Source organism: Ruditapes philippinarum, unplaced genomic scaffold (genome assembly GCF_026571515.1).
Source record: "Ruditapes philippinarum isolate M1 unplaced genomic scaffold, ASM2657151v2 ctg3247_1_1_1_1, whole genome shotgun sequence".
Taxonomy (NCBI): domain Eukaryota; kingdom Metazoa; phylum Mollusca; class Bivalvia; order Venerida; family Veneridae; genus Ruditapes; species Ruditapes philippinarum.
Window position 1 is genome coordinate 142691 of NW_026863213.1, and position 27636 is coordinate 170326.

A 27636-nucleotide genomic window follows, 5' to 3' on the forward strand; every position below is an offset into this window, starting at 1 on the left:
CAGGAACAGATTTAAACCTAGAAATAACATAAACTTGCTTCCTGATAGGAAGATTTCAATTAAAATTCCTTGACTCTACAGTACTTACGGTAAAAGATTTTAAGACAGCAACCTTTAACTTCTCTGACACACACTGCTGTATTTCCATTGTAAATTGCAAGTGTTATATGAACAGCCAAACAAGTGCTTATTTTATTTAAAAAAAAAATACAATACATAGTTACAAATCTTAGGAAAGAATTTTTTATGTTTAGAAAGGGTCAAAATCCATGTCGGAGTAGATATTGCATGCATAACTTTAACCAATAATTTTCTAAGTTCATAAGACCATAATTCATCCAAATCCATGCAAATGGCTATGAACCTGGGATAGTGAACTCCAGTTATGGTCACAAAAACTTGTATTAAGACTCAAACAAATAACTTCAATAGTTTTTGAAGATTGATTTTGCATGCAAAACTTTAACAAAATATTTTCTAAGTTCACGTTCAGTCAAAATCCATGCTAGTGTTATGGGCCTTAGTGATCTGCAAACTGAATTATGATTCGGCAGACATGTAATATTCAAATGTTCTAAGCTTAGAAAATATTCGGTATTTTCAATTGTCTCCTATAACACATCAACACCAAATGATCACATCCAAACCATCAGTGTGATCACGAATAAAACAAGTTTACAATGTTGTTTGAAATATTACTTTTATTCCTCTAAATAACAGAATTTTTCTTTTATAATTCTAATATTAAGTAGATGAACTATGAAGACCAATGAACATTTCATCGAAGAAAATATTTAATAATGTTCTCCCTTTTGAAGAAACTGAAATTTTCTTTGCATATCATTGACAATTTATTAACATTGAATCATGTATATTATACTAGAAGTAATGTTTGAAGTCCTCATTTGTAATAAACTTCTTCAGATCAAATGGCAACAGATTATTGGTTCAAAACACATCATCACAATGAAATACCAACCAGATTTTGACCTTAACCTGTTGAATTTCTGTGAAGTATTTTCTAGCTTTGAATTTAGGCAACAGTACACTTGACCTTAAGGTAGTCTTACTGTAATGCTTTTCCCGCCAAAAAATTATAATATCAGCCAATTTCATAGCAAATTGGTTATTTCCTGAACGTTATTTTTTCAAAATTTTGGGCATTAGATTTTTTACAATCACTCATCCTTTATTGCTTTGTAATTAATTCCGGTTATCAACGGTTAAAAAATTATTGAATACCGAAAAATAATGTTCTGGAAATGACCGATTTATTACGATATTGACCGATGTTAGAAATTTTTTGGCAGGAAAGCATTACAGCAAGACAACCATAATAAGATTTCAATATTGAAAGACAACATTCGAGATACCAACAGTTCATGTACTTAAAGCCTGATTAGACTACACAGATGTGCAGGCCTAGCTCTACACTGGTAGCAAAGTCACCTTCTGTCACAGAAAGTTAAGGGAAATCACCTAAAAATGATGTGTCAGGATTTCAGAATATCAAGTGTCTCTTTTTTTATAAATATCTGGAAAAAATTGATTCTTTGGATGCATTAAAAACAACAAAATTACATGAAAATTGTAGACTTGGCTCAATTTAATCTGTACATGAGGGATAATGTATAAGTGCAAAGTGCAACATCCCTCACTCCCGCTAGCACCGACTTGAGCGGTACTCAATTCTGAACACATAAAACTTCTTCAACCATTAAGAACACCAATGTAAATCAACAATATAAAATCAATATTGTTATATAATTTAACATGCTTTATATTGCAAAACCTATGCCATAGTTTGGGGCTTTAATATAACATGTTTTATATTGCAAAACCTATAATGTCATAGGCTGGGGCTTTAATATAACATGTTTTCTATTGCAAAACCTATACTGTATAATCCTGTGCTTTAATATTGCATGTTTTATATTGCAAACTTATAATAACATAGTCTGGGGCTTATTTAATATGTTTTATATTGCAAAAACTATTTTATTGTCATAGCTCAGACCCTACTGTCAAATTCTTTGCATTGCACTTTTAGTTGTAGACTCTATGCACATTTTGAGAGAAGATAGCACATTACACTGCCATATCCATCTGTATTTTAGGATAAGGTTTGTATCCAACAATTTCAAAGTCCTCCATTTTGAAGTCATCTATATCTGTCACGTCCCTCTTTATCTCAAGTGTTGGGTAGGGTCTTGGTTCTCTTTTTAACTAGAAAAATATAAAAGTTTATTCATTTCAAAAGCAAAGACTGTTAAATGATTAGAAATAAAACTGACATTTGTCCTAGATAAGATCATTTTGGTCTACAAATCTACATAGGGATGACTAAAACTAAGATTAAAGGTAGTTCAAATAATTGTGACCACCTGAACAAGTTAGAAGCTGATGTTAAGATTAGATAATCATCAAAATTAGTACATAAAATTCTTGCATTGCCTAGCTTCAATTTTTGAGATTGTCTAATCAATTTTAGGGACACCAAAGTGAAAATTTTAAAACTCCACTACTGTATACTGATGGCAAAGGCAAATTAATTCCGGTTCCAGAAGAAGAAGCATTAACCCATTACTTCATATACACGCCTTTTAACGCCTTTTTCACCCCCCCCCCCCTTTTTGTTGTCTCAAATGATGAAAAAATGCCTTATTTAGGCCCCAAACACTTGTTTTTGTTTGAGAAATGTTGTTAAAAAAAGTGACCCTTTTTTCGGCGCGGCCCCCCAACCAAAAGATACATCAGGGGGTTGCCAGAAGGGGGATGTGCCCCCTTCTGTTTGGGGGGGTTTGAAGGGGGGCGGAGTCCCCCTCATCGCCAAGAAAATTTTGGACTTGTGAGAGGCTGTAAATGACCCCAGATTGATCATAAGGTAACGTGTAACCAACGCTGAAAAGCATTTGACTCTATCTCAATCCATTGAGAAGTTGCAGCACTTTGAAATCAATTTTGATGGAAAAAATCAACGCAAAATAGTGATTTTTGGCAATTTTGAGATGTCCCCTCGTTGCCATGGTAACAGAAAATTTAAGCCTGAGCATGTTGTTGCAAGGACAATGGTCCAGTCAACATTTGTGCCAAGTTTGATTAGTGTTGAAGCAGTTTTTATAGTATTATAGCAATTTGAACTTGTAACGGGAGACTTTTCAATGAAAACAGCCATTTTTCACAAAATGCTCATGAAGCAATGGGTTAATGAAAAAAATCAAAAAATCTACAAAACAACAATTTTTCTTCAAATTTATATGACAGGCCATGTTTAAACATGAAAAAAACGCGATTTAGGGTAATTTCAAGTATTTTCATCATTTTCTGTTAACCCATTACTTCATATACACGCCTTTTAACGCCTTTTTCACCCCCCCCCTTTTTGTTGTCTCAAATGATGAAAAAATGCCTTATTTAGGCCCCAAACACTTGTTTTTGTTTGAGAAATGTTGTTAAAAAAAGTGACCCTTTTTTCGGCGCGGCCCCCCAACCAAAAGATACATCAGGGGGTTGCCAGAAGGGGGATGTGCCCCCTTCTGTTTGGGGGGTTTGAAGGGGGGCGGAGTCCCCCTCATCGCCAAGAAAATTTTGGACTTGTGAGAGGCTGTAAATGACCCCAGATTGATCATAAGGTAACGTGTAACCAACGCTGAAAAGCATTTGACTCTATCTCAATCCATTGAGAAGTTGCAGCACTTTGAAATCAATTTTGATGGAAAAAATCAACGCAAAATAGTGATTTTTGGCAATTTTGAGATGTCCCCTCGTTGCCATGGTAACAGAAAATTTAAGCCTGAGCATGTTGTTGCAAGGACAATGGTCCAGTCAACATTTGTGCCAAGTTTGATTAGTGTTGAAGCAGTTTTTATAGTATTATAGCAATTTGAACTTGTAACGGGAGACTTTTCAATGAAAACAGCCATTTTTCACAAAATGCTCATGAAGCAATGGGTTAATGAAAAAAATCAAAAAATCTACAAAACAACAATTTTTCTTCAAATTTATATGACAGGCCATGTTTAAACATGAAAAAACGCGATTTAGGGTAATTTCAAGTATTTTCATCATTTTCTGTTAACCCATTACTTCATATACACGCCTTTTAACGCCTTTTTCACCCCCCCCCCCTTTTTGTTGTCTCAAATGATGAAAAAATGCCTTATTTAGGCCCCAAACACTTGTTTTTGTTTGAGAAATGTTGTTAAAAAAAGTGACCCTTTTTTCGGCGCGGCCCCCCAACCAAAAGATACATCAGGGGGTTGCCAGAAGGGGGATGTGCCCCCTTCTGTTTGGGGGGGTTTGAACGGGGGCGAAGTCCCCCTCATCGCCAAGAAAATTTTGGACTTGTGAGAGGCTGTAAATGACCCCAGATTGATCATAAGGTAACGTGTAAACAACGCTGAAAAGCATTTGACTCTATCTCAATCCATTGAGAAGTTGCAGCACTTTGAAATCAATTTTGATGGAAAAAATCAACGCAAAATAGTGATTTTTGGCAATTTTGAGATGTCCCCTCGTTGCCATGGTAACAGAAAATTTAAGCCTGAGCATGTTGTTGCAAGGACAATGGTCCAGTCAACATTTGTGCCAAGTTTGATTAGTGTTGAAGCAGTTTTTATAGTATTATAGCAATTTGAACTTGTAACGGGAGACTTTTCAATGAAAACAGCCATTTTTCACAAAATGCTCATGAAGCAATGGGTTAAACTATCACATTTACAGAAATATAAACTGTCTTTAAGGACAACTGCTGTATGTCCCTTGATAAAGTAAGTATCAACATCTAGAAGAACAAAATAAATACAATCTCTGAGAAGATATTATTGTTCAAAATATTTGTCTTAGAAAACTTCAAGATTTTACCTGTTCTTTTAATGCATCTATATGATTAACATAAACATGAGCATCTCCCAGAGTGTGTACAAAATCCCCAGGCTGAAATGGAAAATTCAAAAGATATATTAAATGAATATATCTGGAAAAAAGCGATCCCTCAGAAGCATCAAAATCACCAAAATTACATGAAAATCGCAGACTTGGTTTAAAGGAGTCTGTACAACCGTACATGAGGGATAATGAAAAAGTTCAACAGCTTTCAGGCTGACGCCCGCAAGCACCAGGTTGAGTGATATTCAACACTTATAATTGCTAAAATCAATGTATTATGCTTCAGACCCATCATCCATACAGTAATTGCTGAATCATAATGATAACAGCCTGTCTGTGACGTGAACAGTTACTTGCTTAAACTGGTCATTTTTTTTAGTTTCATCCAACATTTTAATTAATGAATCCAACATGCTGACTGTATAACCAAACATTTTCAAAAGTAATTTCTAAAATCAAATATAAGCTACCGGTAACAAAACCAAACTAAGTATCAACCAAAGAAGTTCAGATGGATCATCTTTGATCATGAAATGAATCAATAAAAGTTGCCCTTCTTTAATAAAATTTGAAATAAGAGAATCTATGAAATCTTAATAATTTAAGGACTGAACGTATTTGTACAAACCTTTAGACCTGTAACTTTAGCTATCATATATGTTAGTAGAGAATAACTTGCTATGTTGAACGGAACACCAAGACCCTGTAACAAACAAAAAGCAGATGGCATGATCATTTTCAGCATTATTTTTTTTGGATAAAATTTTTCTTTCATTGTATCTAAATTAAAACTTACTTTTTTACTCCAAGAAAGCATGAAACTACATTTATGTTCAAAATCACATAAAAATTTACAAGTTTTTCAACAGTATTAACTTTAAACACAATCATAACAGGGAATACTAGTTCAACTTATACTTTTCTGTATTTCATCATTTAACTTATTTATCTTATTTACTTTGTTAGTACATTACCATATCAGCTGATCTCTGATAAAGCTGACAGGAAAGTTCTCCATTACTAACATAGAACTGTACAAATGAATGACAAGGGGGCAGTGCCATCTTGTCTAAATCTGAAATAAACATTTCATAGTTTTCATAAAATTGAACTTTTTTTCACTCCTAAAGCTGAGGCACAAATTGTAGATCAGTGTCATGAACACATTATTAACTTAGTATAATCTGGAGAAAATAAAAATCTATAACATTACTTATTCCAGTACTGACACAACAACAGTTGTGATTATAGAGTAACTCAGGAATTAAGAATATTTGGGAATTTCCTAGCTAATCAAGTGATGTTATAAATTTGTGCTAAATGGTTAAATATTAAATATATTGAAAATAAGCACAATACACCAATTACTCTATTCTGAATAGTAGTACATTGTGAAGTTGTAATGGTAAAACTTTGTAAGATAAAAGAAATTGAAACCCATAATTGCCAGTTTCTGATACTGTACATTGTATATCATACTTTGTATATTGGCTTGAAAGTTGACTTATAAGTTTTAATAATCTATGTCTGGCTTTACCTAAAGGGTTCCATGCTGACATGATAATTCTACGATCGTCAGGGTTTGTTTTAATTTTATGGATAACGTCCTTCAGCTGATCTATACCCTGACCAGAATAATCAGCGTGCATGTCTTTATATTCTGCACCAAAATGTCTCCATTGAAACCCATAAACTGGGCCTAGATCTCCTATAAATATCACATGTAAATATTTCATCATACATGACAGACTTTCAATATGAGCAATTACATTCATCATTTTTAGGGAAAAAATTCAAAATATTTACTGATGTTAATTTTGTTTTATGGAGCACCAACTCAAGGTAGGTCATATGGTGCTGTAACAGGAAAGAAGATTTTGGCTAACCTAGGGTATTACAAACTTAAAGCAACACTAGGTGTCAAAACCACCTCACAATGCAAAGACTCCAGTAAATGTTTTTAACTTATACAGTTATAGAATTTAGCACTGGCCTGGTGGCCCATAGCCAGTGCTAAATGGGTTCGGGCCAGTGTAAATTTTAAGAAAATCTGGTTAAACATATAGTAGAATAAATTCAAAATTGGAATTTGGGCCAGTAAATTCAAAATCTTTAATTCAATGACTGCTTATAATATATATTTTCAAGTAAAATAACTTATCTTATTCATACTTGTGTAATGCAAGTAGCTTAGTTTTTACCCTAATAGGGCTTACTCCTGGATATAACAGCAGACACAGTGTCCTCTAGACCATTTATGTCTCTGACCAATTAGTGCTTTTTGAGATAAACAATTGCATGGCACTTGAATTGTCATAATCTACGCATCTATACAGATTTCATTATCAACAAAAGCATAATATATTACCCTCTTCTCTGTGACCAAGGCCTATACCAGAGAGAAACTCTTTCGAGCCATTAGCATCCCAGATGTTAACTTTTTTCTCCTTTAAAACATTGGCATTTGTACATCCCTGAACAAACCATAGCAGTTCCTCCGCCACACCTCGCCAGAAAACACGTTTTGTTGTCAGCAATGGAAATTCTAGAAAAACAACACTATGTCATGTAACAGTTGATACATACAAAATTACTAACAAAATTATGCTAAATTCTACTATAAAGTGAGTATGAAAGTCAATTAAATTTTACTATTTTCCATATTGAAAATTCTTTGTTCAGATTCTGAGGATTCATAAGTACCAATTACTTAAGTTAAAGTCATCAAATAGCAAATATTCAATTTAAAATATTTATGTACATGATGCATCAGTCAAACCCTGATTATTGACTGTATTATATTAATTCATGAATATGTTATTACATCATACTATGATACAGTAATGAATTTCAACAGACTTAATGCTAGATCAAACAGGAAACTATCACTTCAAAACTTTTTTTAATATCGATTTCTAAGCTTCAAATTATCCTTAATTAATGCAATGTAAATACAATTTAATATTTTGACTGATGAACTGCCAACATTTTTAAACAGGCGATTATCAATTTCGGGTATTCCACTTTGAATATAAGGAAGTAAATAATCTAACAACAGAATATTAAAGTCTAAACTGCACAAGAATGGAATGGACTCTGTACTACTGACAAAGGTTTTTGCAGATTTGGTGTATGTATTGTAAGGTTTGAAATATAACAGTCAATGTTTGAAATCACAACTTACCATCACGAAGGTTATATCGCATCTGCATTCCAAATATAGACAGAGTATCAGTGCCTGTTCTATTGCTTTTCCTCACCCCATGATCTATAATCTCTTGAATGGCATCCAGGTAGTTGTACTCAGAATGTCTGTAAAAACATTTAACAAGTTTGCTGCAACAGCTGTTATGTACAATGTATTCACATATTTGCAAGGATTCAAAGGAACAGAAGAAATATACCTTGTTTTCACCTAGGATATTTGTAAGGGTTCAAGGAAAAAGAAGAAATATACTCAACTTTTATTATATTTGGTATTTCGTTAAAGTTTCTAAAAAGTTTCTCATTGCATGACCATTGGCAATTGGTATGATTATAGTGATTAAGTATTTTGTATTGAAGTCAAAATACTACTTTGTTGACATTTTACTACCTTTGTATTCAGCACTATTTTCTAATTTGTTTAATATCTATCATGCTCTAAATCCATAATTAAAACATTATCAAACACATGTTTGACCTTTCTGATGAATTAAAAACAAGAATCTGTGTTTGATAAACACAAATGCCCCCGCGCTAACTGTTGTCAATAATTTAACTTTAGAGAGTGAAGTAGCTAATTTGTATGGAAGAAAACCAATCATGTGTAGAAATCTGTAATTGGCACCCTTGACCTTGACCAACTGACCACCACCTGTATCAAAAGGAAAAATATCATGCAAGTTATTTTCCTACCAAATATGAAATAAATCTGTCAATAAATAAAGGCTGTATGGGCAAAAGTGTAAAAAATCTATTTTTAGCACTGGTGACCTTGACCCAACTGACCCCTAACTCCATCCAAAGGAAGAATATCATGCAACTTATTTTCCTACCAATACCAGATAGAACATAAGATATTTCCAACTTGGCGGTTTAGGTTAACCATTATTCATTTTCTAAGTGCTGAAAAGGGCCATAACTTGGTGCAAATGGAAGCCATAGTTATGTAACTTGTCCAGATTGGTACAGGTAGAATTTAAGAAAAATCCAACTTGCCGTTCTAGGTTAACCTCGTACGGACAGACGGACGGACAGTTCAATTACTAAATGCCCGGGGGCATAAAAAATATTGATTTCTGAGGCATAATGTGCCTTAAATGATTAATTTCTTAGTCTGACCTTAAACTTAATGGACAAGGACCTTGCAAATTATAACACGCCATCTCACTTGCGTGCATATTTTAACAAAGAAATAATTCATTTACAAAATCCACAGAGGACAACAGACAAAGTTACGGACTGAACACACAAAAAACAACAACAACATAACTCACTTTGGACTTTTGAGTTTCTGTTTGTTTTGACCTTAGATCTACAAACAAGCCTTTTGTGTGCAAAACATCAAATATCAATTCATTACATAAATCTGCTAAAATGCATTAAGAAAGAAGGTAATACTATATTTGCAAACATACTTACCCCAGTGACTGATAGCATTTATAAAACAAAAAGAATAGATTATAACATGGACTAATTAAAAAAGATATAAAAAAATGGGTCAAAGACAGAAAAAGCCGGGTTGCATTTGTACACCAAATATTCATGAGGCTGTGATGTTACGAAAAAAATTTTCCATTGACCCATTAATGTTGAAAATTTAATTCAGTAGGTAAACAGGAAGAGGATGAGCGACAGACCTGAAATCATATCCCACAGTATGGGACCATGTATCAATGCTGTATGCCAAATATCAAGAGGCTGTGATAAGTAGTTGCTGTGAAAACTGTTACGAAAATTTCCTACCATTGACCATTAATGTCGAAAAATCTAACTAATTTAACTAAGTGGATAAACAGGAAGTGGATGAGCGACAGACCTGAAATCGAATCCCACAGTATGGGACCATGTATCAATGCTGTATGCCAAATATCAAGAGGCTGTGATAAGTAGTTGCTGAGAAAACTGTTACGAAAATTTCCTACCATTGATGTTGAAAAATCTAACTAATTTAACTAAGTGGATAGACAGGAAGTGGATGAGCATCAGACCTGAAATCCAATCCCACGGTATGGGACCATGTGTCAATGCTGTATGCCAAATATCAAGAGGCTGTGATAAGTAGTTGCTGAGAAAACTGTTACGAAAATTTCCTACCATTGACCATTAATGTCAAAAAATCTAACTAATTTAACTAAGTGGATAAACAGGAAGTGGATAAGTGACAGACCTAAAATCCAATCCCACGGTATGGGACCATGTGTCAATGCTGTATGCCAAATATCAAGAGGCTGTGATAAGTAGTTGCTGAGAAAACTGTTACGAAAATTTCCTACCATTGACCATTAATGTCAAAAAATCTAACTAATTTAACTAAGTGGATAAACAGGAAGTGGATGAGCGACAGACCTGAAATCGAATCCCACGGTATGGGACCATGTGTCAATGCTGTATACCAAATATCAAGAGGTTGTGATACGTAGTTGTTGAGAAAACTGTTACGAAAAATTTTTCCCCGCCCGCCCGCCGCCCGACATTCACCATACTATAACCCGGGTTTGCACCTGTGCAAACCGGCCAAAAATGGTAATCGCAAAAAAAAATGTTAAAACAGGGCCCTGATAGCTCTAGATTAATCACCAATAATGTGAAAATTTTATTTCTAAATTCTAATTCAATTTAAAGCTGAACATTTTTTTTTTAATTATTTCTATTTTCTTATCTGCCAGTAATCTTGTTAAACAAACCAACTTTATTTTAATTATTTTCTAACAATATCACAATAAAGTTGAATCAAAATCTGCATTGCAGTTAAAAGCTTATTTCTAAATTATTTTTTTATCCAGTTTAGCCAATAGAAACGTTAATACAGTACTATAAAGGGGGAAAAATGTATTTACTGTAAAAAATTTACAGATTTTTCAGATATTTGTATTCAGAAATTTTAAAAGAATCCTTAACATTCTGTCAACTTTTACTTGCATTATGTTAACAATTAAAATAAAGGAAGTAAAATACTCTGATTGACACATAAAATGCACTTACATGACTGTACTTTACTACTATTACAAATTATTTTGAAGAAATACTATAAACATGTAAAAAAAAAATTCTATTCTGTTCATTATATGTAAACAGGTGTGAATATAAGCATGCAAAGAATCAAACAATTTATTCAATATATACAGTATAGTGCAATATATATTCGGACAAAATGGCAGCGCGCTAAAAAAATAACGGAGGCGAAGGAAAATTTTACGATAAATATTACGGTTAATTCTTACTGTATTCTATTGTAACTTACCTAGTACTTGGATAGATGACCTTTCAGTCGAATTACACTCAATAAACGTCTTGGGATTGACCGGTAGAGGGTTTGAATGTATGCCGGAGTAATGTCTGTCCATATACACTGAATTTCCCGGAAAAGATCTTCTCTACTTTCTATTCGGCCTACTCGTCCCTGGAGTTTTCTTTTTATCAGAAGCCACAGATTCTCTATAATATTGATATCTGGGCTCTGTGCTGGCCAACTCATTCTTGGTATTCCATTCCTATGAAGGAATTCCTGGGTTGAACGGGCGCTGTGGACTGGGGCATTATCGTCTTGAAAAATAAAGCCCCCAGTTGAAAAATGACGTGCGATAACTGGCCACAAGTTGTCGTCGAGGATAGACTGATATTTTTCAGCATTTATATTGCCATCTACGGCTGTTAAAGTTCCAACCCCGTACCAAGTAATGCACCCCCATATCATTAGTTCGAAGCATGGCTTGACGCGTCGAGAACCGGCCAGGTCTGGTCTCCACCCCTCGCCTCTTTTTCTCCAGATATATATCCGAGAATCTTTCCCAACAACAATTTTTGACTCATCAGAGAATATTACTTTCTTCCAATGACCTTCAACAGTAAGTTTCATCTTTTCACGGCACCATGACAACCGTTTCCTGCGATTTACCTCCCGGATAGTCAGTTTCTTCCTTGCTACTCGTCGCCTAAATCCATGCTTATGTAAATGAAATTGTAATGTCCTTTTAGCTAGTGGCCTGTCTCTGTTTTCATTAAATTTAGTCGTTATATCTTGTAAACTGTCTCTCCTATTACTTTATACTAACCTTTCCAACCTCCTATACTCCCTTGCTGTCACAGTTGGTTTTCTACCACTTCTTGGAATATTTTCTATAGAATCTCTCTGCTCAATTCGCTTCTTTAAACTTCCAACCGTCGATCTAGGCACATTTAAAGTATTTGATACAAAATCAATTGTTTTACCTTCTTCAAATAATTTTTTAGCAATTTTTTTTACCTCCGGCATTAATTCTTTTCCCTTTCGCCCCATGTTTAATTTTCGTTCTTTAGATTTACTTAAACGCAGCAGACGAATCAAATTACATGATGTAAGAAACGTCACATTTCTTAGTATTCTAAAAATAACCTACAAAAACCCCGTTTCTATTTATAACTCGATTTACCGAGTACACATTTGACCCATTTGATGACAACGCTGTGACGCGACGCCATTTTGTCCGAATATATATTGCACTATACTGTATATCTCTAAATAAAGATTTTATTATTATTATCATTATTATTATTCCAAACCTTTGTAATCCTATAATAGAATAAAAACGTTTCAACATTTGATATCCATTGACAAAGCTCTTTATTAAAATCATGATCTACATGCACCTAACAGATACTTTTAGCGTAAAATAACATTTTCCATATATAATCTTTAACATATATTAACATACCTTGCCAAATCTTCTCATTTCAGGAAGTAAATTTATGACATAGATAAAAGTTTATTTACAGGTACAGTTATAAAAGTTTATTCACAGGTACAGTTAGAACAAAAAGTAGGAAAGAAAGTTTAGCTTTAGAAAGTTTAGTGTACAATTTAATGGTAATATCACTATCACACGCATTTCCATAAAAATCTCCCCCCCCCCCCATGTCACAATAAACTTATTGATATAAATGTGATATAAATGACATCACACTTGTTAAATATTGTATGTACATGAATATTGCTGCCAAATTCCCCCTCCCTCCCCTAAAACAGTAAATATTTTCCCCCTATTTCTTTCATTTTTTTAATTACCCTTATACTACATTTTGTTTATTATTTCATCTGCCTTTTTATGCCCAAAGCAGGAGCTTAAAAAATATCCTTTTTTTTTTTGTGGAAAATAAATATTAATTTATATTGCCAACAAGAGTATTGTCCCTATAGTAATGCATGTGCAGCAAAAATTGCCTGAAATTCCCATACAAGAGAAAACAATGCATAAATGTCCCCTAGCTCCTACAGGTACTGTGCCCCCAAAAACAGAGAGATGGAGAGAGCCCTGATAAATCACTATAAGGGATACCATTAAATGATTTCCTTGATTAGTAATAAAATGTAAAACACAAGAAAGATGTGATGGTTCTTTTATGGCTCACCTGAGCTCAAAAATATGTGAAAATACAATAAACTGACCGTTCATACCTTTTACATCTCGCTGGTTTTCCATTCACTTCCGAGTGACCATTCACTTCCGAGTGACCATTCTGTTTAATTTTAGAAATATTATCACCAATAGTTCCATTTGTTTCAACAGACATCTTTTATGACCTGGTCAATCCTGTAAAAGCAGAAAGGTTACATGTTAGATGTCCTGGTTAACTTGAACCACAAAAAGGGCTATAATAATATTCTTTCACAATCCCAGCTAGAGTAATGGGTCCTTAACAATGTCAATTATAATCCTAACAAGAGACCGGTTTGAGCCGGGTGATGCTCCCGAATAGGTTTTGGACACAGGAAAGTACACCTCTTGTAGTTTCAGAGTTATGTCCCTGGAAAAAGTTCAAAGTGCAATAATTCAAAAATTAGGCAAGGCAGAGTTACTGTTCTTTGCACTTCTAATCAATGTGATCTATCAACCTACAAAGTTTCTTGATGATATCTCTTATGATTTCCGAGTTATGTCCCGGACAACTTCAAAAAGTAAAAATAAACAAAGGGCAATAACTCCAGAATTAGGCAAGGCAGAGTTATGATTCTTGTGCACTGAACATATACCCATTGAGATATATCTACCTACAAAGTTTCATGTTGATATCTCTTATAGTTTTACAGCTATGTCCTGGACAAGATTTTTCTAAAAGGGGAGATAATTCAAAAATGAGGCTTAACAGAGTTATCGTTCTTTTGCACTGCACCTCTACTCAATGAGATCTATCCACCTACAATGTTTCATCTTGATATCTCTTATAGTTTTAGAGTTATGTTCCGGACAAAGTTAAAAGTGTTAAAATTACCAAAGGGCAATTACTCCAAAATTAGGACAAAAAGAGTTATTATTCTTGTGCACTGCACATCTACTAGTACTAACATCTACCCATTGAGATCTATTCACCTACAAAGTTTCATGTTGATATCTCTTATAGTTTTAGAGTTATGCCCCGGACAAGATTTTTCTATAAGGGGAGATAATTCAAAAACCGGGCAAAATAGAGTTATGATTCTTTGACACTGCACTCCCCCTCAATGCCCTCTACCACTGTATGAAGTTTCAACAAATTATCTCCAAGGGTTTTCGAGTTATGCTCCGGACAAGACAACGGACGGACCGACAGACAAGGCGCCGACTATATGCTCCCCCGAAATTTTTCGGGGAGCATAAAAACATGAGAGGACTTGAAAGCAAATATTTTTAGTGGTTTAAGAGAACTAATGCAGTACAAGAAGTTGCATGTAGTTTAAACCAATATGTTACCCTGATGCCTGAGAGGACAACGACACAAGTAGGATAGCCCTACTTTCTTTCATTAAAAAGAAATGATGAAAATGCAGGGATTTCTTTTGGCTTATTTTATAGCCGTTATTGGATCATATTCCCAATTGAAAATAGTATATTATTTTCCCAATCCACAGGAAAAAATTCCCAATTAAAAATTACAAAATAAAAATATTAAATAAAAGTTCTAAAATCTTTGCAAATAAGGGCTTCTTCACTGTAATAGTGCTTAAATGTTTGAAGATGCCATCATAGACAGTAATTGTTTGCATTCATTTAATCACTGCAAAATTTCAGTTATGCAGTTTTTCCCCAATTTTAAACAAAACACCGCTGAAATTCCCAATTCCATGGGTATGGGTCATGTTCCCAAAATCCTGGAAAAAATCCCTGAAATGTTAAGGAAAACCTAAGGTTGATGTATGTTCAATGCTAGATATCGCTGCACTGAACTGCTATGGTTTGGGGAGCAGGGCAATTGTAGGGCAGCAGGGCCTTTTCACTAGTTTTGAGGAAGGGGCCCTAGCCCTTTTTGTGGGGAAAAAATGCGCGATTTTCACACTTTTGGGGAAAATATCATATTTTCACACATTTCGGGGGAATATTATAATTTATTTGCATATCTTCCTCCAATCACATTTAAGGTTTACTATAGTACTAAGCTTTCTGTCCAAAAGGAGTAAAAGACATTTTTTACAGATCAATTTATTGCCCCTTTATATTAACTCATATTTCCTATTTATAGTATTTTACGTTGGTCATGTGAGGGTTCTTGGTTTGATTCAGAGGGTACATTATTATCAGTTTACACTGTATAACTGGCACTGATGTGCTAGGCTCGCTATTTCCAACAGTTGGGCATGTTGTGCTACTCGGACACATGGGCTTGCACTAACAAGGTCATCAATTCATCCAATTTTTAATAAACAATTACAAACGTCACTCAATCGTATTTCCTTCTTGTTCTGTGACATTGTTTACATTAGTGACATCGTATTGGTCGCCATATTGTCGTAACAAATCACATGTGCACTAAAAAATAAGGCAGCAGGGATTTCCCATGCTGTTTTTAGAAAGTTGCAAACTCAGACTGAGGCTCTGAGTTAACATCAATTGTATTAAATCAAGGTATCCCTCTATTGGGTTATTGAATTATTAGCTTTCATTGGACAAAACAATTATCTATTTTTAAACTAGAAAGTTTGTTTACAAGTTTTATTCTTCAGTTAAAGGGGAAATATTTGCCAGAAGGGGAATTTTAGACTGTTTTTTGGGGAAAAAAGGTAGTCATTTGGCTTGGGGAAGTAGCCTGATACAGGCTACAGCAAAGAAGGGTAAAAAGGCCCTGGGCAGGCTATATTAACTTTTTCCAATGCCACCAACTCAGTTGGAATTGGGAACAAGAGGGCCATAACTGCCCTAATATCACTCACTTGAATATAAATACTCTTATCGACAAGGAACAAGACTATTTGTATAAACTATTTCGATCTCAATAAAATTTGTATAAACTATTTCGATCTCAATAAAAACTAACGTTTTGCCATTTATGGTGAAACTGAATAAAAATATTTCATGTTATTTTATGTATATCTTATTATTTCACAAAATTTTTAATTCCATTATGAAATAGTGCACATGTAAAAACATTACTTGTTGTTATTTCTCAGGAAAGACAATAATTTCTAAAGAAGTCACTGGTTGCTGTACAAAATTAATGGCTTCCTTGGAAGTCAGTAGCTACTATAAAATTCAATGGTTGACTTACTCTTGCTTTGGAAGTCACTGGTTGCTATGGAAATTTGCAGTTTGCTATAGAAGTCAATGGTTGTTAAGGAAAGCAAACAGTTGCTATAGGAGTCATCCATTGTTATGGAAAGTCAATGTTTGCTATGAAAGTCAATGGTTGCTGAAGAAAGTCAGTGCCTGCTATGGAATTTCATGGTTGCTATGGAAAGTCAGTGGTTGCTATGGAAAGGTAATGGTTACTTTGGAAAGTCACTGAATGCTATAGAAAGTAACTGGTTGCTAAAGAAGTCTATGGTTGCAATGGAATGTCAATGGTTCATATGTACTACATCACTGGTTGCTGTTATGAGTCACTGGTTGCACAGTGAAATGCTATGATTGGTATGGAAAGTCACATGTTGTTATGGAAAGTCAGTGGTTGCTATGGAAGTCTATGGGTGCTACGGAAAGACTCTGGTTGCTATGTAAGTCAATGGTTGCTATTGAAAGTCACTGGTTGATATGGAAAGTCAATGATTGCTATGATCGTCCTGTGTAGCAAGGTGTTGTTAGGGCTTTGTTTAGTTACTGGAGCTCTATCTTGTTGATCTCTTTTTTTTCATTATTTTTTATTTCTAAATTTATCAATGATATTTTTTGCTTTTAGTGATATAAACCTTTAAGTCAATATGCTAATAAATTTTGATGTTTGCTTAAAATTTGCATAAAGTTGTTCATTATGGCATGGTTTTAGATACACATATTACTCCAACATTTACAAAACAAGAATGTGTTTGTTAAACACAAATGCCCCCGGCTCAGATTCTTGTTAGTAGCAATATTTCAAAAAATGTTTACCCATTCACTCAGTTATGGACAGAAAAATTGCCAAAAAATTGTAAACACAAGTTATATAGCTTGACAAAGTCATGGCATTTTGTAATTGTGAAAAATATAAGTTGCCAAGTCATTGCTCTGACTTGTGAAGTTGAAAAATATTCAACTTCATGCAAGTTATCTTCCTACCAAATATGAAATAAATCTGTCATTAAATAAAGGCTGTATGGGCAAAGATGTAAAAATCCATTTTGAGCACTGGTGACCTTGACCAAACTGACCCCTAACTCTATCCAAAGAAAGAATACCATGTAAGTTATCTTCTTACCAAATATGAAATACATATGTCAACAAGAGCTGTCCGTAAGACAGCGCGCTCGACTTTTTTATTGCTTGCCAATAAAAAAAGTTTTTGCAGTAAAAGGCAATACAAGAATCTCTGTATTTTTAAAGTGAACAATGGCCATGAGCATTAAGATATTTAGTGAAGAATTATTTTATTATGACATAATTTATGGTAAAGTGAACAAGTGGATAGGAATGAATTTTTTTAGATTTTTTAAGTTTTTTAGTGCTTGCCTATAATACAAAACATTGACAGTTAAGGGCCATAATTCAAATAAAATCTTTGACAGAATTACCTTCTCCTGGACATGTTTGGGAATCATGATTGTAAACAAGTATTCCAACTTTCAAATTAATATCTCAAACAGTTCAGTCAAAAAGTGGACTGGTACTAAAAACTTAACCAAGATTCTAAGTCGATAAAAGGCCTTAATTTTTAAAACAAATCCTTGACAGAGTTACCTTCTCTTGCGTACAGATGGGGGTAATGATGTGAAATAGCATTAAAAGTTTCAAAGCAATATCTCAAAGGGTTAAGGCAATAAGTGGATTTTACCCATATTCAATGTATTTTCTAAGTCAAAAAGGGGCATAATTCTGTCAAAAACCTTGACAGAGTTATGTCCTCTTGTCTGTTGATGAAGGTCGTGATGGTAAACAAGTATGGTCAGTTTCAAAGCAATACCTCCAATGGTTTTGAAATAAAGTGAGGTGGTACAAAAAACTTAACCAAGCTCAATACACTTTCTAAGTCAAAAAAGGGCCATAATTCTGTCAAAAACCTTGACAGAGTTATGTACTCTTGTCTGTAGATGGAGGTTATGATGGTGAACAAGTATGGTAAGTTTCAAAGCCATACTTGTAATACTTCTGAAATAAAGTGGGGTGGTACGAAAAACTTAACCAAGGTGTGACGCCAACGCCGACGCCGGGGCGAGTAGGATAGCTCCCCTTTTCATAGAAAAGTCGAGCTAATAAATAAAGGCTGTATGGGCAAAAGTGTAAAAATCTATTTTTAGCACTGGTGACCTTGACCCAACTGACCCCTTACTCCATCCAAAGGAAGAATACCATGCAAGTTATCTTCCTACCAAATATGAAATACATCCGTCAATAAATAAAAGCTGTATGGGCAAAAGTGTAAAAATCTATTTTGAGCACAAGTGACCTTGACCCACTGATCCCTACCCCAATCAAAAGGATGAATACCATGCAAGTTATCTTCCTACCAAATATAAAATATATCTGTCGCTTAATAAAGGCTGTATGAGCAAATATGTAAAAATCTATTTTTAGCACTTGTGACCTTGACCCAACTAACCACTAACTCCATCAAATTTTATGTTTCGATCAATTATAGAATAAGGTTAATACACCTGTAACAAGAGCTGTCCGTAAGACAGCGCGCTCGACTTTTTTATTGCTTGCCAATAAAAAAAGTTTTTGCAGTAAAAGGCGAGATAAAATGTGAAATATGCATATACTACTGATTTTAATTTCAAGTACAAAAAGAGAAAAATAACTAGTTGTTTGATACCCTTGAATATTACAGCAATGTTTATATGACATAATTTATGGTAAAGTGAACAAGTGGATAGGAATGAATTTTTTTAGATTTTTTAAGTTTTTTAGTGCTTGCCTATAATACAAAACATTGACAGTTAAGGGCCATAATTCAAATAAAATCTTTGACAGAATTACCTTCTCCTGGACATGTTTGGGAATCATGATTGTAAACAAGTATTCCAACTTTCAAATTAATATCTCAAACAGTTCAGTCAAAAAGTGGACTGGTACTAAAAACTTAACCAAGATTCTAAGTCGATAAAAGGCCTTAATTTTTAAAACAAATCCTTGACAGAGTTACCTTCTCTTGCGTACAGATGGGGTAATGATGTGAAATAGCATTAAAAGTTTCAAAGCAATATCTCAAAGGTTAAGGCAATAAGTGGATTTTACCCATATTCAATGTATTTTCTAAGTCAAAAAGGGGCATAATTCTGTCAAAAACCTTGACAGAGTTATGTCCTCTTGTCTGTTGATGAAGGTCGTGATGGTAAACAAGTATGGTCAGTTTCAAAGCAATACCTCCAATGGTTTTGAAATAAAGTGAGGTGGTACAAAAAACTTAACCAAGCTCAATACACTTTCTAAGTCAAAAAAGGGCCATAATTCTGTCAAAAACCTTGACAGAGTTATGTACTCTTGTCTGTAGATGGAGGTTATGATGGTGAACAAGTATGGTAAGTTTCAAAGCCATACTTGTAATACTTCTGAAATAAAGTGGGGTGGTACGAAAAACTTAACCAAGGTGTGACGCCGACGCCGACGCCGGGGCGAGTAGGATAGCTCCCCTTTTCATAGAAAAGTCGAGCTAAAAATGTAAAAATCTATTTTTTACATTGGTGACCTTGACATTGGTAACATTGACCTTGACCCAAATGACCCCTTTCTACGCCCAAAGAAGGAGGACCTCCCTTGACATGTTTGTATTAAACCAAGAAGAAAGGCTGTATGAGCAAAAATGTTTATATTTATTTTTTAAACCAGTGACCTTGACCCTAGAGACCGCTTACTCCACAAAAAATTAGAGGACCATCAAAGGTATCCACCTACTAAATATGAAAGATATCATTAAAGAAATTAAGCAAATAGGAGAAATTTAAGATAAATCCAACTTGCCGAAATAGGTTAACCAGACAAGGCCCTATTTTCAAAGTGAAAAAAGGAAAATAAATAGGAAATATGGATGACATAGTTATATAACTTGGCAATATCATGTACTTTATATTGATAAGTAAGTGTGGAAATTATAAAGTCATAAAGTATAGATAGAACTTAAGATATTTCCAACTTGCCGTTTTAGGTTAACCATTATTCATTTTCTAAGTGCTGAAAAGGGCAATAACTTGGTAAATATGAAAGCCAGAGTTATGTAACTTGCCCAGATCATGTACTTTGTATTGATTAGTAAGTGTGTAAACTTAGAAGCCATTGGTACAGGTAGAACTTAAGAAAAATCCAACTTGCCGTTCTAGGTTAACCTCTTACGGACAGACGGAAGTTCTTACATTTGTATTCTTGTTGGGTATTTTACTGTGTAAAAAAAAGTACCCAACAATCAATGAAAATACCCAACAATACATATTATGGAGTGAGTAGGATTGGTAGTTGTTGTGTATTTAGTACCATTTAGTACCCTCCACCCCCTCGTGCACTCGGACGGACGGACGGTTCAATTACTATATGCCCAGGGGCATAAAAAAACGTTTTTGTCAAAATGTCACAATACACTTAAGTTTGGCACTGAGGTAGCTGTAAGTGTGGACATATTTTATTTTCAAACAAGAACTGTTGGAGGACAGTAACGCTCGACTATTCAAAAAAGTTGTCACAAGGGTATTTCATTGAGTATAATAATGCTTACCTATATGAACACATAAATTGTCCAAAAAGGTACAAAGGCTTGTTATTAAGATGTTTTATCGAGTAAACACTGCTTTATTATTATGATTGCATCAAATTGTCAAAAAAAAAAAGGGGCACAAACCCTTCAGTAGTTATGGCGATACCAGCTTACACGCTAAAACTTAACCAAGAATTTCTTAGTCGAAAAAGGGGCATAATTATGCAAAAAAGCAAATCAGACAGTCTATGCAAAAGACTTCTGAGTTTTACTGGACAGTAGGTCCTGTAAACTGAAAATTTTTACTGGACCGAAAAAAAAACGGATTGGTATAGCATTTTGAGTCACTTGATAAGTGTCAGCAGTCAAAAAATTTGTGTACAAAAAGAAAATTATATTATCAATGAAGTGAAGTTATCTTTTTTCACCGCAATCAAAATGTACAGTAAACATAAATATTGTTATACATGTATTCAATGGATTTTGCTATTTAAACTTTAATTCCATACAGACTATATACTAGCAAAATGAGAGGGTAAATTTTAGCAACAGTCTGGCATATTCATATATATACAGAATTATATATATCGGTAATTTAGTGAAGTTGACAGATTTAATAATTGTTCAATGATTTTGGCACCTTCACAGTATAGTTTAATTTTTGTCAACATCTTGGACGATCTTTCATATCCCTAATTCAAGGGGAGGAATCACGCCGTTCTTTACCCAAACAAACAAGATGGCGGATGCAGCCAAAAAGTAGGTTTTTCCCTTTTTTCTCTGCAATTCGTGATGTTCTTGTGTAAAAGTACATATAACAACCTTCTCCACAATTTTCCTGGCACACAGAAATTTATTTCATGAAGTTTCGTCCCGTACTTCTTCTGAAATGCGCGTCACCAGATTCGAAGCGACAGAATTTTCCACTGGTTTGATCGTGGTAACGTACGGCTTCTTCCCTAAAATTCACTGTTCTGTTTACATATGTGTATATTAACTGAAATCACTGACATTAAAAAGTTGTAATATGTCTGCATCTAAGCATTCATGCCCATTCTGGCTAGAATAACCGCTGAAAATATTAAAATCGGGGCATTTTCCGGAAATGATAATGTATGGCGCACAAAATATCAATGATAACGTACGGCACATTTTAGTCTGCTTAATTGATTTTCTATATAAGAGAAAAGTTATGTTACCAGTTAGGATGCGTAGAACCAAATAAAGAAACTGAATATTATTTATTGTTTGCATAATATCTGTCATGTGCTTTTGTATCGGATAGAAATATCCGATCCGAGGGCTCTTTCGCACTGGGCTGTAACGAGTCTTACTAACGTAAGCCCTTGTGCAGGTGCCAGTGGGATGGATATTAAAATCCGATAGGTAATCACGAGTGATATGTTTTCTTGCATATCATACTCGAGTATAGAGCAACTTTTCCACCTTTGGTGATCTTAAAGTTTCGTCAAAGTGAAACTTGATCACAAATTTCAAATATCTATGTATATGTTAGTGCTCATCCATACTGTTCTATAGAAATTATAGATTTTGACGGGAGCGATAGCGGCAGAAAGATGTTTTAATTTCTGTAGAACAGCTACGGATGAATACTAACATACTAAGCGTCAAGCATTTTTGGCACTTTATTACGTCACTATGCTGTTCTATGAATTATTATGAAAATGAGAAATCGACTATGAACGGAATTCGATAAAGTATCATCTTTTGTTCATCAATGAAAATTAACGAACATATTTTTTTTAAGAAATACAGCGCTTTCATTGGGTGAGAAATAAATTTGGACACTACATAAACTTCTTTTTTTCATAGTGCTTCATAGAAATGTGTACGTAAAATAGACAAGTATAGTGACGAAAGAAAGTAAATATTAATGAAGCCAAATAAAGCTTGACACTAAGTATGTTAGTATTCATCCGTAGCTGTTCTACGGAAATAAGAAACATTCTCCGGCTGCTATCGCTCCTGTCAAAGTTTCTAAATTCTGTAGAACAACACAGATGAACACTGATTACTACGCTACTATGATAATACGTTACTAACATATACTTTGTAAACACTATTATCATAGTAGCGTAGTAACTTGTACAGCTGTTCTTTCATAAAGATAATGACGTCATCTGAGCGCATTCATGAGCGGTCTAGCTTTAATGATTTCAGACGGGTTCTCGGACATGGATAAAACATCGAAATCCAAATCCGATATGAAACTTTATCATGGTCGGTAAAATGTTTACCGCAAATTTCAATGACACTCTTTTATTGCTGATACCTGCAATACTATTTTGTAAGAGATTGATTGTTTTTGTTGGGGCGTTTGCGAGAAAAAAAGCCAAAATATGATAGGCAAATTTATGAATTGGATGTAATTGTTTTAATCAAATCATTTATAATAAAAAACTGTAAGGATATATATCGTGCAAATATATCTGACGTCATAGTGGCACAACGTCATGCTAAATAGAAAACGTTTCGTCAAATAAACTGGAAATTTCTTATTTAATAAATTTATTGAACTTTTTCGCAAAACATTATTTTCTAACTAATTCAATAAATTCAATATAGAACCTATACTCATTCATTATTCTCTTTTATGTATTTTTTTAATGAGCGACCAGATTGTATAAACACAGGCTCATCTCCTCTTCGCAATCACTTTTCGTTTTGTTTATGTTTGACGTGGTTCAAATACTAAGATTTTCTTATCAGTAATTTGTTAAAGTAATTTTGGAAAAGAAAATATATCAAGTCTTCCGTACCATTTCAACATTTTTGCTCTGGTGAATGCATTTCTTCTTTCTGATAAGGGGATAAGACCATAATTATCACACAGCACTGGCGAAATTTAATGTGAAGACAACAATACACAAATGTTTCCTGAAAGTGGAGGCTTTTCTTTCCATTCTGCATTTTTTATACAAAAATATTCTCAAACTATAAACGTGTGTTTTACTTGGTATATTTACAACGAATATCTATTATGCCACCAGCTAGAAAGATTATACCCGATGGTGCACCATTGTTCAATAATTTATTTCTGAAATGACAAACTTTTTTTTCAAATATCTATCATTTCCTACATACAAATAATTTATTATCAGCTGACTGTATGGGATATACAGTATCAGTATGGGACCCACACACCAAGGCCAACATCAGTAAGCTCGAGAACTGCCAACGAAGAGCAGCCAGGTTCTGCACAGGTGATTATCGTTACACCAGGAGCGTTACTTCAATGATGGAAGCTCTAAGCTGGGACACTCTAGAAGCCCGCCGTCAGCAAACCAAAGCAGTGATGATGTACAGAGTCATTAACAGCCTGGTGGATATCCGAGCCCATCACATACTGATCCCTGCTGGAGTACACACCCAAGGCCATGCCAACAGGTACCTACAACCCTTTACCAGTGTCAACTCATACAAGTTTTCGCTCTTTCCTTCTGGGATCCGACTTTGGAACAGCCTACCAGAAGTCGTGATGACAGCCCCGTCCCTAGAGGTCTTCAAGACGAGGATGGGTGCGCTGCACGAGTAACTCTGGAGCATGGTGTTTTTAACCTGTTTTTAGCTGCACTTGATGTTCCCTTCACTCATGTAAATAGTCACAATTGTGCGACAATGCTCCAGAGGGGCCCAGCACATTACCCGGAAGAAGAAGAAGAAGACTGGACAAATAGAAATCCACCAAGTAGAAAAATGCGCCGTACGTTATCATTGATATTTTATACGCCATACGTTATCATTTCCGGAAAATGCCCCGATATTAATATTTACATCAGTAAATCTAGCCAAAATGGGCATGAATGATTACTTGACAACATATTACAACTTTTTAAAGTCAGTGGTTTCAGTTAATATACACATATGTAAAGAAACAGAGAATTTGAGTGAAGAAGCCGTACGTTACCACGATCAAACCGGTGGAAAATTCTCTCGCTTCGAATCTGGTGACGCGCATTTCAGAAGAAGTACGGGACGAAACACCATGAAATAAATTTCTGTGTGCCAGGAAAATTGTGTAGAAGGTTGTTATATGTACCATTACACAAGAACATCATGAATTTCAGAGAAAAAAGGGAAAAACCTACTTTTTGGCTGCATCCGCCATCTTGTTTGTTTGGGTAACGAACGGCGTGATTCCTCCCCTTGTAATTCGCTGCTAAGCACCAGTTGAGCACACAGGTAATTTAGCATTACTCTAAGTCTGTGGATTAAAGACGAAAATTGTTCCAATTAATACACTGACACTTTCAACTGTGTAAACAAACTAATAGCGGGTGAACTTTCACATCTGGGCCGCTTATGTAATTTACGCAGCCGCTTATTGACTTTTAATTGTACTAGTTGTCGGATATTTTTATCTTGCGTAGGGTTGGATACCGATAACCAGTACTTAGACCGTACCGAAAACCGTTTCATAATTTACCGGTACATACCGTTTCAAAAAGTACCGGTATTTTTTACGGTATTTTCAAAATTAAAAGCAAAGAATATTTACAAAAAAACAAAGGAAAATGAATAAAATTAACGATTATTTACGTCAATAATATCACAAAAAGAATGCGAAATGGCCATGGTCCGAAATGTCCGTAGTGCAAGTCAAGGGAGATCACTACCGAGTGCACGTGGTAGCGGCGATATTCGTATATAGTAACATGCTGCATAAATTCAAATACTTGATACAGCATTTGTTGATCACTTTTTGATGTATTATTCGGTTTTTATTCCCAAAAATTATTGTTACTTGCTATTAAACATTTCTGCAATATTTATTAAAATATTCGAATTTTATACATGTCGTTGCTGATGTCAACAATATATATATTATGGTGGGGTCTCGATCAAAGCGGTCTCCGGTCAGGGCACATTTCACTCCTAAAGGAGGTGGTGTTTGCATTTATTTCCAAACGTTTTGCCTTGGGAAAGGTGGAAATACCAGTAATTTAATAAAATACCTGAGACTGAAACACAATTTACAAATAAAACGATGTACTCTATTTGACTCGTTGAAGCCGAAAAACTGCTCAAAGAATATAGAATATAGTAAGCAATTTCACAAAGAAGCTTGAATATAATTTTTATTTCATTATAAAACAAATCAAAATAAAATACCTACAATACAATAGCAATAATGAAAAGGGCTGCTCAAACATACACTTTCAAGTATCGAGTATCGGTATCGATAAAATACCGTATCGTTTCACGAGTATCGGTATCGTATCGTATCGTTTCATTCTAAATGATATCCAACCCTAATCTTGCGTTGTTACATAAAAGTTTGCATTATGAGAATGCATAACAGTTGACAAGCATTGCACGAGCTTACATTGTCTAAATTTAGGTAAATGATCGGCCTTTGCAAAATGTTGAATGTAAGGTTTTTATAAAACCTTAATTTTTTACCGGACCGTCGGGCTGTCAATACATATATTTTTATCGGACCTTCTGATTTTTTACCGGTCAGGGACGACGGTCCGACGGTCTTTCGGAAAGACTGATCAGAGTTATGGGACTTGTGTCAATCACAGATAATTACAGAGAACAAGTGTGTGAAGTTTCAATGCATTCCCTTCAGTAGTAATGGAGATACTTGCTTACATGCAAAAATGTAACCACAGGAACGCCGACGCAGACAAATGGGTGATGCAGACAAATGGGTGACGGCATTAGCTCGATTATTCTGCCAATAGTCGAGCTAAAAACCCTCTAGCACTAGTTGTACCACAGGAGCTTGAAATTCTATCAATAATCGCTCAAAAGTCCGATTTAAAAAAAAAATCCATACCTATATATAAAAAAAAATCGCTCAAAAGTCTGATTTAAAAAAAAAAATCCATACCTATATGGATTTTTTTTTTAAATCGGACTTTTGAGCGATTATTGATAGAATTTCAAGCTCCTGTGGTTGTACACATTAATTGGTCGCTTTCAAGCTATGCCCCTGCATTCTAACACCTCATGCTAAGTGAGTCGTAAAAGGTAACTTGTCACATTGGTAATTCATAAAATATGCATTGTACATGAATAACATAATATTTCCTACAAATATTACCTCTACAATAATTTCTTCAGGGAGCGATTCTATTGTTTACTTTTATTTTTCCCGCGCAATCTTTGGGTAATGTCTAATTTTAAACATAACATTTAATTTGTGAGTAAAAAACCGGCACTTTTCTTTCATTCGCAAAGAACCACAATATACGCGTGAGGAAGTACATAATTATGTTCGCCTACAAGTGGACAAGTCATTTATATTAACACGGGCTTTAATTTAATATTCAAAAAAAATATGTATTAATTTTAATCTTTATTTAATATTTCTGTCAAAATTATCTTAAATTTAACAATAAAAAAGCTTCATTTCAATCTTGGAAAAGTACAATTAACGAATATCATTAGTATCTTTTGTCACGGCCACTTAAAATAAAGGGTTTCAAACCTCTTGAAGTATTTTTGAAATTCTACTGTTAATTCAGCCAATGA

General features: G+C 34.4%; 1 protein-coding gene across 4 annotated transcripts; it reads right to left on the bottom strand.

Moving 5' to 3' along the window:
• Window positions 1–683: 683 nt before the first annotated feature.
• LOC132721496 (thymidylate synthase-like) lies at window positions 684–27325 on the bottom strand. Of its 4 annotated transcripts, XR_009624468.1 has the most exons (10): window positions 27206–27325; window positions 13523–13658; window positions 8072–8199; window positions 7256–7432; window positions 6425–6595; window positions 5862–5962; window positions 5516–5590; window positions 4864–4935; window positions 1842–2226; window positions 684–1792 (listed from the first exon to the last, which is right to left on the bottom strand). XR_009624468.1 is itself a non-coding variant. In XM_060705812.1 (9 exons), the coding sequence occupies exons 2-9, from the start codon at window positions 13636–13638 to the stop codon at window positions 2089–2091; spliced, it is 978 nt and encodes a 325-aa protein (XP_060561795.1). In that variant the 5' UTR covers window positions 13639–13658; window positions 27206–27325; the 3' UTR covers window positions 684–2088. The 4 variants fall into 4 exon arrangements, 3 of the variants coding, with proteins under 3 accessions (XP_060561795.1, XP_060561797.1, XP_060561796.1); XM_060705812.1 differs by having other exon boundaries at window positions 684–2226; XM_060705814.1 differs by lacking the exons at window positions 13523–13658; window positions 27206–27325 and adding an exon at window positions 12783–12806 and having other exon boundaries at window positions 684–2226.
• Window positions 27326–27636: the final 311 nt, after the last annotated feature.